Source organism: Hyla sarda, chromosome 4, assembly GCF_029499605.1.
Source record: "Hyla sarda isolate aHylSar1 chromosome 4, aHylSar1.hap1, whole genome shotgun sequence".
Lineage (NCBI taxonomy): Eukaryota > Metazoa > Chordata > Amphibia > Anura > Hylidae > Hyla > Hyla sarda.
Window position 1 is genome coordinate 338,363,256 of NC_079192.1, and position 14,125 is coordinate 338,377,380.

General features: G+C 43.2%; 1 protein-coding gene across 4 annotated transcripts in view; it reads right to left on the reverse strand.

The window, feature by feature from the left end:
* Positions 1-5,278: 5,278 nt before the first annotated feature.
* Positions 5,279-14,125, reverse strand: part of LOC130267160 (uncharacterized) — a 46,191-nt gene continuing 37,344 nt past the window's right edge. For 2 of the 4 annotated variants that reach the window (XM_056516491.1, XM_056516490.1), the window contains exons 3-4: positions 12,441-12,533; positions 5,279-9,057 (exon numbers count right to left, since the gene is read on the reverse strand). In XM_056516491.1, coding sequence (XP_056372466.1) covers positions 8,098-9,057; positions 12,441-12,533 — 1,053 coding nt within the window. In that variant the 3' untranslated portion in view covers positions 5,279-8,097. The remainder of the gene's footprint in view (positions 9,058-12,440; positions 12,534-14,125) is intronic. The other 2 variants (XM_056516492.1, XM_056516493.1) reach the window with 1 other exon arrangement.

Consider the following 14,125-nt stretch of genomic DNA (forward strand, 5'->3'; position numbering starts at 1 on the left):
CCAGCAACTTCTTTTCCTGCCTGTTGCCTCAGAATGGAATGAACTAGTAGTCACTTGTGCGTATTGTCACCAGCTGCTCCATTCATTTAGACAGTGTCCAGAGTTCTTGTTGAGGACATAACGCTTTTGGGTTGGAGTTGTGCGGCTTTACAGGGCACAGTGCTCATTCTCCTCTGTCCTCATTTCACATACAGCTAGGAATGCTTTATATAACTACATCTGACAGATATCATCTACCTAGACCTGGGCAAAGCATCATTGCACACAGTTACCAAAGCTACTGCCTATTCAACAATCAAGATGGTGGACAACTGCTGGATTATTCTCTTCTAGAGAAGTTATATGGGCACTGTAATAAAAAAAAACACTTTTGACATGTTGTAGAGACAGGTCAAAAGTTTTAATCAGTGTTCAGACTGTGACCAATAGGTAGAACCAGCTGGGAGAAGAGAGCACTAAGCGAGACAAACTTACAAAGTAAGTCTATGAAATTGCTTCGATCAGCCATGGTTTTCATCCGACCTGTTCTAACAATTGGTCGGGGTCTGAACGCTTAGACCCCAACTGATCAAAACTTTTGATATGTCTCTAGGACATGTCAAAAGTATTTTAAAGCAACAAGAACACTTTAAGCCTATGTTCACACATTGGAATCACGCTTGGAAGGTCCGCACGAAAATTCCGCTGTAGCAGAGTCCGATTAATTCAGCTGGATTCTGCATTGCTGTGCACACGTAGAATTTCTGCGCCAGATGTTTCTGGCACAGAAATTCCGTTTTCTGTGTCTGCAGAAAGAATGAACCTGTTTGTTTTTTCTGCGGACATTGCGTGGAATGCATAGCTGTCTATGAGTTGGTGCAGTTCTAGCACCGGTATGTTATTCTGGCACCTGCAGTTTGCGGAATGTCCGCACAGAGATCTTCCATTTGGACATTCCGACATGTGAAGATAGCCTAAAGGTGCCATTGTAGAAAGCAGAACACTGTAAAAAATAATGGGCTGGGGGTGGGGGTAATGATTGCCCACAGGAGATTTAAAGGGGTTCTCCAGGACTGCCATTGATATGTATCCTCGGGATAGGGATATATATATATATATATATATATATATATAAACCAAATCAAGGCGCAGCACTCCAACTGAATGTGATTTATTTTCTCATGTAAGCATTACAACATTTCAGCTCCAGGAGGAGCTGAAACGTAATGCTTACACGAGAAAATAAATCACATTCAGTTGGAGTGCTGCGCCTTGATTTGGTTTCTATTCATGGATGGACTTTGATCGGGTCTCCAGCACCTGCACCATTTATTCCAAGAGCTGATAATTAGTGCTGCAATTTTGCTGGTTTATATCTATAATATATAGTAAACTTGAGTAGCCGTATCAGTCCAGTGATGCAGATGCAAATCAAAAAATGTTGCAGTATCTTGTAATACCTTTTTTATTGGACTAACAGAATTTTGTATAGACAAGCTTTCGGGCTTCCATCTTTGTGCAGATATGTTGGCAGAGTTTACAGAGAGGTTTGGTGCAGGGTTTGGTCCCATTGTCTGTGTCTGTTCTTTCTGTAGGTAATTTTCAGCTGACCAGCTTTTGTTTTAAATTGTGTGGTTGTCTGAAGGCCAAGATGGGAGGGTCAGGGAAGATTTAGTTTCGCATGTCATCTTCCACCAATATCGGCTGCAGGTCCTTGATAATTTTGCGTATTTCTTCAAGGGCCGAAGCTCTTCGAATCTCTCGGAGTGTATTTTCCTATTGATTATCCTTGGTTTCTATCCTTTTTGTTCGAATTTCTCAGACAGTGGGGGAGATTTATCAAAGCTGTCTATGTCCCGCATCAATATAGACCAAACTACAGAGGGTTATGCTGGTCTATTGTGCGCCTAATTTATTGTGATAAATTCTGTGCACGGACTTCGGGATCTATGCTTTTAGACTGCTCCAGCATGGTCTGACATTTCCGCGTACTTTCAGCCGATGCAACTTGTCGCCGAAAAGTCGCTTTTGATAAATTCAGCACCAATGCATTTTTCCGTCTAGAATAGACTAGAACGCATCATGTTCTAAAAATCCTCTAAAGCAAAAGTCGCAAAAAAGTCGCACATATTTAGACTGCGACTTTCTGTGCGACAAATTTAGATGGGAGAAACCAATCTAAATCCTTTGATAAATCTCCCCCAGTGTGTGTAGGTGCAGGTCTCTGTTGGAGCAGATGCAATGGTACCTGGTAGCTTGGCTGTATATGATGCCTTTCTTTGTGTGTGAAGAATGGAAACTATGTAGATAGCTGGATCGGTCTGTGGGTTTTCATTACACAGACATTTGTAGTGTGTTCCTGTTTATTGTGACAGTAGTGTCCAGGAAGTTCACACTTTCTGTAGAGAAGTCCATTTTGAGTTTGATAGATGGATTGAATGTGTTAAAGGCATCATGAAACTTTCTGAGTATGGCCGGAGGAAGCACTTGTTAAGTGCGAAACGGAGCTTGTTGCCTTTGTACCCCCCGCTCCTTCCCTCTCCCTCTGTTGTATTTGTGAGTATACTATGCTGCAATAAAAGCAAGAAGATGGGCTATGGTGAGTGGCCAGCTTTTTCTTTCTTCTTATGAATTAATCTACACAGACATTACATCAACCGCCATAAAGAAAAGGACTACTGCACCCCAGTAGACATCATTTTACCCAAACAGGCCACTCCGTACATGACCTTACAATCAGGATGCTGAGAGGGAATTTCAAAAACACACAAGAGAAAAACATTTGAAGCTAAAATGATACTGTTTTTTGATTCCAAAAACAGGAGACTCAATGTGGTTCTGAGCTTTGTATCTCATTTTCAAAATTTCTTATAACCTGTACTATACTTGATCCTCTTTTGCAACTTACTATGTCCTGCTTAATTACAGTCTATTAGTCCAATTAAAAAGGTATCACAAGATACTGCTAATTTTTTTGATTTGCATATATATAAAAAAATGTTTTCTTACTCCTGGTGGAAAGCCATACCAAAGATTTTATTTAACATATTTGTATGACAAGTGTGAATGCAACACAGTTTAGGCATCATTAACACAGATGTATGAAAAGTTTGTGTGAATTCTATATATTTTTGTCTTAAAACATCTCAGAACCTGTGGGAAAACATTCCCCTTTGTGAGAATCAGTTGTTTTTTTGGCATAAAATAAACAGCGCCTAGGGAATAATGCACTGCAGTCTTTCTGGATTTGAGTGCCCTCTGGTGGCAGAAAGGAAGTATTGGTAAGTAAAGAGAAAAACTAAAAAAACAGTAACATGGCAACAGCATTAATCCAGAGGAAGGACAGTTAGTTGTCAATTGTTTTGTTTGAGTAGGAAGAATTATTTCTCGACTTTAAATGTGGCAACAGAATAAATCTCTTGATCATTGACTGATCTCGAGTAATCTACTACATATTATAGGTCAACATTTCAGGCAACTTTCCATGATTCTGTGAGATCTATATTATCACTTCTCCCACAGTAACAGACCTCTTCAATAATGATGTAGAAGCCTTCATTGTGATCAGATCGCCCCTTATCTGTCTATTTCCAGACTGATAATCTGTCTTTGTACATGTATTTTCATGTTCTTGGTTGCCTTACTTTGCACCCACTGTAGTTCATCTTAAGCAATATTCCATGTGGGATTATCTATATAAACAGAAGCAAAATTATGTTCTTGTCATGTGATACATCCCATGATTTTACCTTTTTTTTCAATTTAAAGATTTTATTGAATTTTTCAAAAAGCAAGAGTACAACACGTAATAAGAACATGTGTTAAGAACAATAATCAAGGTCAGGCAATCATAACATTACTGGTCGCATCAAACTCAACATCCCACAGTATCACTTAAAGGAGACTTTTTCGTAGCATGGTGTGGGTGCGACTTAATGGCAACTCAATTGGCAACCACAATGCGTGTACAGAAAAAAGGAACAACAACTACAGGCGACCATGTCTAGTAAGACAATACGTGTGAAAGGGAGAGAAAGGGGACTGCAAGAACGATAAGAGGAAAGGGAGAGAGGCAAGGGCAGGACAAGCACTGAAGAGGGCAAGAGAGAAGAAGAGGGAGAACATCCCATGATTTTAATGATTGTCTCTACAAAATTCTATTAGTCCAATAAAAAAGGTATCACAAGATGCTGCTAGTTTTTTGATATATATATATACTAGCTGAATACGTGGCGTTGCCCGGTTTTTCCTTGTTGGGGAGGAAAATAAACAAAGGAGGAAGCTTTTGACTTCATATCCCGACCTCATACCCCGACCTCCTATCCTGTTATCATATCTCAACCTCACATCTCGTCCTCATATCCCGTCCTCCTATCTCGACCTCCTATCCCGACCTCCTATCCCATCCTCCTATCCCATCCTCCTATCCCGACCTCCTATCCCGTCCATCTAACCCAACCTCCTATCCCATCCTCCTATCACGACCTCCTATCCTGTCCTCCTATCCCGTCCTCCTATTTTGACCTCCTATCTCGACCTCCTATCTTGACCTCCTATCCCGACCTCCTATACCGACCTCCTATCCAGTCCCTCTATCCCGTCCTCCTATCCCATCCTCCTATCCCGACCTCCTATCCTGTCCTCCTATCACATCCTCCTATCCCATCCTACTATCTCGACCTCCTATCTCGACCTCCTATCCCAACCTCCTATCCCGTCCTCCTATCCCGACCTCATATCCCGACCCGTAATATGTGTACCAGGTATTGAAATATCTCCAGACGTACGGAAGTTATGTGGGAACATAAATTTCCCATTGATTTGCATGGGGGTAGTTAAGGGTTAAATTAACTATCCTATATTTTAAGTGGACATATAAGTAACATGTGACCAAGTATTATCGAAATATCTCTAGCCGTTTGGAAGTTATGCAGTAACATATATTTCCCATAGACTTGTATGGGACTTTAAACATAAACCCCGCCCCCGGCAAATGGGGTGAGTAAGGGTTAAATTACCTATCCTATGTTTGTTGTTGACATATAAGTAACATTTGTGCCAAGTTTCATGTTAATATCTTTAGCCATTTGGACGTGATGCTGGAACATACACACATACATACATACATATATATGTACATACATACATACACACACACACACACATTGAGTTATATATATATATATATATTAAAAAATTTCTTACTCCTGGTGGAAAGACATACCAAAGATTTTATTTAACATATTTGCTGCCTGGCCCTGGTTACCGAAGTTTACTGTCCTTCATTGTCCCCAAGTCCCTTCCAGTGTTGGCTTTACCTAGGTTTTTGTTTTTTTTCAGCAGGCAAATCAGTTTACTGGTAAGTATGATCAAAATCAAGGAAAAAACATTCCAGATATGCAGATGACAGTACATCTTGGCAAAGCATAAAAAGAAGGTAGAGCATGCTCTGTGCACAGCAGGGATATAATGAAACAACTTTTACGTCAAACACAACTAAATATATCATGAGCTATACCTATTAGTGGATAAGTGTTAGGTAATTTGTCTCCCACTATTACAGCCAATGGCAAGAGTAATGTTCTGGAAGAAGGGAAAGAAGACAAAAGAGGAGGAAAAGATAACGAGGATATAGAGGAGAGAGGAGACTAGGGAGGAGTTGGGAGAGAAAAGATTGGGAACCAGAGAAAGCAAAGAAGGATGCTAAGGTGGGGTAAGTAGGGCGGGAGATAGGGGTAAGTATAGAGGGGAGGGGGTAACAGGGGGGGGGGGTAAATACAAACACTAACAACACAGAACCCGCTCTCCTTTGGTCGCCATCAGAATAAATGCCATCCACGAACCCTCACTCATCAACTGGACATCCGGATGCTCAGTTACCTACAAGGCCAGAGTAGAGGTCCCCTCTTAATAGTCTCCCCGCCCAGATGAATGTTCGAAACAGTGTATCCAAACTCTTAAAAAAGGGATGGGGATGGCGACTGCGACCGCCTGAAAGAGGTATAGTAGGTGCGGAAGAACATTCATTTTTAGAATGTTAGCCCTGCCCAGCCAGGAGAATGTGCCAGTGGTCCATTTCTTCAGGTCACCGTCAATAGTTGCTATTAGAGGTGGGTAATTAAGATCAAAGCTATCTAGGGGGTTCATAGAAGGTCCTAGAGCATCGCTGCCTGTATTGTTTGAACCGATCATTCAGCAAAGTGCAGATGTCATGATGTGTTTTAATTATGGCTCTCAAAGACCATTCCTGTTGAGACTTCTTGTGTTGAGCCTCAAATGAATTCAGCGTCTCAAAAAGGCACCTCAACTTCTCCACCTTCACCTTTTTAAGACGAGAGACGTGGCCTATTATTACTCTTCTCAGAATGCATTTAAGGGCTTCCCATTGTACAGGGAACGGTGTCTGGTCCATATTATGGTCAGACTGAAAATGAGCTATTGTTGACTTAAGGTCAGACAAACATAAAGAATCAAAGAGGAGCGACTCATTAAGACACCATGTAAACTGTGGTTTGCTGAGTGAGGGGATCTGAATCGTACAAGAGACTGGTGCGTGGTCGGAGAGGAACAAGTTACCTCTCTGAGTGGAGGACAGACGGGGTAGATAAAAATGAGGTAGGAAGATATAGTCTAGGCGGCTATAGGAGTCATGGGGCTGGAGTAAAATGTGTAATCTCTATCTTGCAGATGCTGGAGGCACCACACGTCGCATATTTGCAAGGAGTGCAAAAGTTTTCCAGAGTCTACTGAGCTGCTGGTAGGAGATGGCTGTATGAGTTAGGTTAAAATCGCAACATTATAGCAGCATACCCTACGCAAAAGATGATAGATCCTCTAGAGTTCGCATCAGAAATGAGACCTGGGAGCTGTTGGGAGTGTAAACAGTCACCACCTGGTCCAGGATCATTCCCTTAAAAAATAAGTATCAAGCATCAGGGTCGACACGTACAGCTAGCATGTTGAAGGGTAGCGAGCAATGAAAACCCACTGACACTACCTTTGAGCGAGACTCTGAGTTGGTGCTATGGTACCAGGTGGGAAAATAGCGACTGATCCGCTGTATGGCCAGTTTTAAAATGAGTCTCCTGGAGACACAAGATCTTAGTCTTATGTTTATGTAAGTGGTATAGGACCTGGGACCTCTTCTCTGGCACGTTAAATCCCTGAACATTCAGGGAAGTAACCTTCACCTCGGCCATCTAATGGGTAGAATGCGGAGTGAGAGAGTGGAGTGAGTATTCGGAGGGGGGTCCTTGAGCAACGGGTTCTGCGGAAGAAACAAGAAAAATACAAGTAACTCAGAAACAAAACAGTAAATAAAGAAAAAAGCAAGAACACTTGCAAATGTATCACTGGTGGCAGAACATGTCTCCTGCCAAATAGGTGTACTGAACATACACCCTCCCTAAGTGTGGGTAGAAGGGAGAGGAGAAGGGCGCTACTAGAGTCAGACTACTATTAGGTAAATATACTAAACTGTAAAGAGGTGTGTGCGTGTCCGCCCACGGCCTAGAGGAGACTAGAGTGGGGGCCCCCGGAGGAGCCACGAGTTACCACTGATGTAGGGGAAGAGATCAGATTTAGTACAGTAGGAGACTATGGGGCATGGGGTGTAGGCAAATAGAGGTAGACGTATCCGAGCTAGTCCGGAAGGGGTCTTCCCATCTGGGGAAGAAACTCTGTGTTCGGCCCCCATCAGCAGAGGGCAGCTGTGATAGAGGAATCTAGTCCTTTGAAGACTCCATCATGGAGCCCGACAGTCTGGGGTGCTGCTGTCTCGGCCTCTGAGGCAGTGGTCCTCCAGGTGTAGGATGCCTCGCCGTGTCCCGCTGCGAAGCCCTAGGCGCAGGTGGAGGGGCATAGGGGTCACTCAAGTAAGCAGTCAATTCCAGAAGAGACACAGGAGGGAGACCGAGGGTGGAGAGGAAGAGTGGTAGGTCTCCAGGGGTGTGAAGAGAGGCCACACCATCTCCAGCAGTGACATGTAGGGCAAAAGGAAAACCCCATTTATAAGGAATGTGGCGGTCTTGGAGTAGATGTAGAAGGGGTCGCAACAGGGCCCTCTGTCAGAGAGTATGTTTGGACAAATGGACAAGTTGTAAGGTAGCTCCATCAAAGTCAATGTCTTATTTTCGGCATAATTTGCTCCTTTAGGGTATAGCAGTGAATGCTGCAAATTACATCTCTCGGGCGGGCAGGGTCAGTGCTGGGTGCTTTCAATACCCGGTGTACTCTATCTATTTCAATATGTGTTTCAGGGAGGCATCCTAGGAGCATGTTGAAGATGCCGATGACAGTAGGTTGTAGATCCTGAGAGCGAGTAGCTGTCGGGAGTCCGCGGATACGAATATTGTTCCTGCAACTTCTGTTTTCCACATCATCCAGATGCTCTGCCAGTGCGTGATGGTTGGAGGTTGGTTGGAGAGCATTCTGCATGTCCCTCATGGAATCATGAACAGTCCCTTGAAAATACTCTAGGCCTCCCACCCTACCCTGTAACTCAGCTGCATATTGCTTGACTGACTGAAGATCTTGGCACCAGGCAGACTTAAAATCTGAGGCCATGGCAGACATATCCGACTTCGTGGGGAGAAACGACAAAAGTGCCTGCAGCTCTGGATGACCCTTCAGGAGAGCAACAGCCTGTGCAGGTGGTGGGAGGGTAGAAGACAACTGGTCCCTCTCTGTGGTTGGGGTACTCTCGTATTGAGCAGCAGGTCGTGGGGTCTGGGCCCGTGAAGTCTGTTGATGCAGGAGAGCAGGACTCTTCCTCCCTAGACTGAGTAATTGATCTGAGGAATGGTGAGGCAAGGAGGAAGGAGGGTTCTGGATCCCTCTAAGGTTTGTGTCACCCCCTCCCTGTGGAACTCGTTCCTGATTACCACCCCATAAAGCCAGCTCCTGTTCCCCTGGTTGCTTCATCGGAGGAGGACATCTGTGGGTCTGGAAAGGGGGAACACATCTGACTCCTGAAGATGGAAGGAAGGGATGCTCTGGGAGGGAGACTGTGATTGGGCACTCAGCCCAGCAGGTAAGGATGGCTGCTCTGGGCGTCGACGCAGAAGCTGGGTCGGGCACCTAATTTTTGCGACAACATTTTTTTAGACACATTTTCATGGTGGGAAAATACATATCCGACATACATGGATCATGACAGTTTTATAGTAAAGAAGCATAGTGCATCCTGGTGATATGAGGAAAATAGAAATTACAGTTCCAGCTTATGAATGTTATAGACCAATTTAGTAGAAATCTATATAATGCTGTAAGCTAAGGTGATCTTATCTACCGAAGTAGTGATATAAACCTACAACATGCTTTAGACACGCATGTAATTGTGCATTACATCAGCACACACAGGAGAAAATCTCATACCCATCAAACAGAGATCATGGACAAATCTTGTGATTGAATTCTCATAGGAAAGATTGCTGTTAGATAAACCGGTAGAGGATAACAGCAAGCAGACCTAGAGAATAAAGACCCTGTTACATACCCTCTACACATGCTACGTATGTTTTACTGAATTAGATAGTTACAAGTGATCTAGCCAATCAAATGCTGGATAAAATTGACTACTGAAATGATATACTCATGAGCTATACGGCTGGCTGGCAAAATGGCGCTCTGTGGTTCCGTAGGCGCATGTTCGCCATGTCACACACCATCGCAATTACGCTGGGTGCTGTGATGACATCTAGCAGATACCTCCAAAGTCACACCCCACCAATCACACATGCGTGCCACCTGCTGATCAGCTCGGAGTGGACCAGGGTAAATAATGCAATAAATAAGTGGACACAAATTGCCAATATGCTGCCCCTATATATGCAGAACAAACGTAATAAACTGAAAAAAATACAGTGGGTGGCTGACATTTTTTTGGGCTTTAGCTGTGCTAGATTTGCTTAAAATGTGGCACACACTATTAGTGTTACATATTCAGATATTTAGTACCAGATTTAGCACCCTGTTAGCCAATTTTTTTAAAGGGGCGTGGCTAGGCTTTGTGTGCGATTATCACCCTATTTTTTAACAGTTAAGCACAACTTTCTGGCGCACAATAATGCTGCAGTTAATACCAAGTTAACCTGGTTATTGATGTGCTATTTTTGTTGTTGTTGTTGCCATGCCTCACTTCTGAAAATCTATCTAATAACGCTATTAGTGGCACTAATAAAACAGCACTGATTACACAAGTCTTTGAATATTCCCCTTAAAGAGTGCCAAAATAAGTGGCAAGTGAAAAAAGTGCTCTATGCCACATGTAAAAAGCTGCAAAACTTAGAAAAACCAAACACAATGAATAGCGCATAACTAACTAAAATGTAGTGTAAATAATACATACATTTTGTCACAATACATGTATATGTAAAAAGAAATATACTGCTAATATAAATGTCCTAATAAGGCCATGTTCACATGGTGTAAAATGTACGGAATGTCTGCATGGGAAACTCCCACAGACATTCCGCACATTTGAATAATCCGGCAGATGCCATGACCACTCGGAAATGTGCCCTCTATTAGTGAAGTGTAAATTCCACCATTTGAACAGTGCAGCAGAATCCCATCGAAATGAATGTGACTCTGCTGCATCAGAATGTTCATGCGGAATTCCACATGGACATTCGGCAGTGCGAACATAAGGAGCTGATGTAACGCATAGGTAAAGTGCTAGTGCTAAAGTAACCATATACATATAAAATATACAGGAATATGAAAGACTCTGCACATTTATTTCTAAGATATTAAAGTGCTAATACCTTATAAATGAGAACTCAGTATGCATAGATACATAAAATGCATATAAGGTGTCCTTGTGAATAAAACCCCCAAAGTATATTGCCATCAGAAAAATAAGTAAAGAAAAGGAAAAACAAAAAAAGGAAGATTAGAGATGAGAAAGAAGAAAAGGACAAGAAAAGAAAAAGAGTAAGTGATTGTTAAAAACATTATAAAACCACAATAATAACACTTAAAGGGGTATTCCACTGCAATTTTTTTTTTTAATCAACTGGTGCCAGAAAGTTAAACAGATTTGTAAATTACTTCTGTTAAAAAATCAAAATCATTCCAGTACTACAGTGCTCTCTGCTGACACCTCTGTCCGTGTCAGGAACTGTCCAGAGCAGGAGAGGTTTTCTATGGGGGATTTGTTCCTGCTCTGGACAGTTCCTAAAATAATGGAGCATACAGCAGCTGATAAGTACTGGAAGGATTAAGATTTATAAAAAGAAGTAATTTACAAATCTGTTAAACTTTCTGGCACCAGTTGATTTAAAATAAATAAAATAAAAGAGTCCCCCTTTAATCTAACTTGAGATACAGGACCAAAAGGCTATTACAAAAATTTAGGCAAATCAACTATGAACAGCCACAACACATGCTGGATAAACCTTACCTGCCTGTCTTACTGTTGACCATTCTTTTAAAATAACTGGATGTTTCTGGTTGTATATTTCACTTGCTGATATCATTTCTGTATCGGTTTGTCCCTGTAGCCACATTGTTTGAACCTCATCTACAAAGTCTGGATCCAGATCAGTCATGGATAGAAATATCCATGTGGTCTCCAAACCATCCTAGCGCCTTCATTGAGATGTACAACAACTCAACGTCACACATCACAAGAGTCATATTCATTTCCAACTGTACCCATCCATCCTTTGGATGACATCTGTGGTATCTCTTAAAGGGGTACTCCGCTGCTCAGCGTTTTGAACTAACTGTTTCGAACACTGGAGCCGGCGACGGGAGCTTGTGATGTCATAGCCCCGCCCCCTCATGATGTCACACCCCGCCCCCTGAATGCAAGTCTATGGGAGGGGGCATGACAGCCAACACGCCCCCTCCCATAAACTTGCATTGAGGGGGTGGGGAGTGACGTCATGAGGGGCGGGGCATGATGTCACGAGCTCCCTCATGATGCCGGCTCTAGCATTCAGAACAGTTTGTTCCAAACGCTGGGCAGAGGAGTACCCCTTTAAGTACAAAGGTAGAGAGGTCACAATTTTTCTTAGGAAATGGTTGATGTTTCTACAGATTGGTTCGCACAGGCTGTTGTTACTGGATACAATTGGTCAGCCAGGAAGATTTTTAAGTTGTTTGTCTAATGTTGAAATATTGGGAAATGTAGCCATTAAAGAGGACCTGTGGCCTCCCCAGACATTATGACTTTTTCATAAAGCTGATGGTGCCTTGAGTCTAGGGGTGTTCTTATTTTATTAATACGCCCCCCATCCCCCCCATTCCCGATGTATGAGAGGTTTTGTACCCCTCTGACTGTCACTGTCAGATGGGGGTACCCTTTATCACTCTACTGTGTGCTGATGATTCAGTGAGGGGCAGTGATTTACATAAGAGGCATACTGGAGCTGGCTGTGTGAGTCTTAGGCAGCAAAAGGTTATGTGATCTCATAAGATCCAGCAAGTGTAGGGGGTGATGGAGGTAGTAGTACCTGCACAAGAATTTTTTCTTCAGATCCTTCATGTTGTTTCAACTCCCCAGGGACAAGTAAGTGCAGCACCAGATCGCAGGTCACTGTCCTGTGCTAAAAAAAAAAAAGTTTCTGGTATAAAGCCTATAGGTTCTGGCAGTGTGTAGAGCAGGAGCCGTGCACTATGTACACAATGAAAGTGCCATACTTCTAGGACCTGAAAATGATTTGTAGTGTAAATGTCCTGACAGATTGTGTACATTCCATTGCTCGGCTCCTTCTCCCGCTCCTGCTTGCTTTGACCCTCAATAGTTTAGCAATTCATATAATGTGTACAAACAAAAAGAAAAGAAAAGAGGGCAGCGACTCACAAATTGTCCTTTCAGCTTTTTTATTCCAAGAAAAGGTAACACAAACATCCACTTTCTGTGAATGTTTTTTACACACCAAGGGCTAGATCACTCAGTGCTCTCTTCTATGCAAACAGGTTACAGCTGTTTCAAGCATTATTGACTCTTCTACAGACCTATCCCTAGGTTGTTACTTACACAAATTTTGTCACTTACACAATGTTATGCCATGCCACCATTTTTATATCGGTAGCACTATCCGCCCTCCACACATGCTTCAGGGAACATAGTTGGTCAGTACTCTCAGGCAAGGGAGCACCACACTTAATTCAACATGTACAGTGACCCCCCGACCTACGATGGCCCCGACATATGATCAAATCGACATACTATGGCCTCTCAGAGGCCATCGCATGTCGATGTCAGCATCGACATACGATGCTTTTTTATGTCGGGGCCATCGCATTAAGTGCTATCCGGCAGCGCAAAATGCTTAAGCTGCTGCCGGATAGCAGCTTAATGTTCCCCGTGTGGTGCGGTAAGTATTACTTACCCCTCCACGATGCTCCGGGGTGCCCTCCAGTGCTGGTCTTCCGGTGTCTTCTCGGCCCTCTCCGGTGACGTCAACACGCTGCTGCGCACGTCATCCAATAGGAATGGCGTAAGCAGCGGCGTAATGACGTCGCTACGCAGGCCCAGTAAGGCCTTGCGGAAGACAGTGAAGGACCGGAGAAGACCAGGAGAGCCCAGCAGAGGACCGGAGATGACCAAGAGAGCCCAGCGGAGGCCCGGGATCACCATCGGGAGCGGCGGGGGCACCATCGCGAGCGGTGGGGACAGGTCAGTACAGCTTCCTATACTTTACATTGCACGAATCCCTCAACATATGATGGATACGACAAACGATGGCTCGTTTGGAACAAATTACCATCGCATGTTGACGGACCACTGTACAAGATGCAATGATAGAAAGGCTTACAATGAAGAACAGAATAAATAGACAGAGCAAAGAAGCATTCTGGATTCTAAAAACTAGAGCACAAGAGTTGCAAGGGTTTAATAACAAGATAGACATGGGCATTTTTCGATAATTACATTGTTTTTAATATTTTTTACGTGTTTGTATATTCTTTAAATGGTCACCTGTTTGCTGACGTTATACGATAACTGGCATTTCAGTACCGACGAGCTAATGTGCAGTGTACTCGCACACATCACGTCCGCTCTCCCCGCTATCTGAGCTAGGCCACGAACAGCCGCGATGTGTGCAAGTATACTGTGCATGCATGTGGCAATGCGCACATCTCAGCATGTCTGCTCATAGCTCTATCTTGGTCTCATCTGTCCACAAGACAT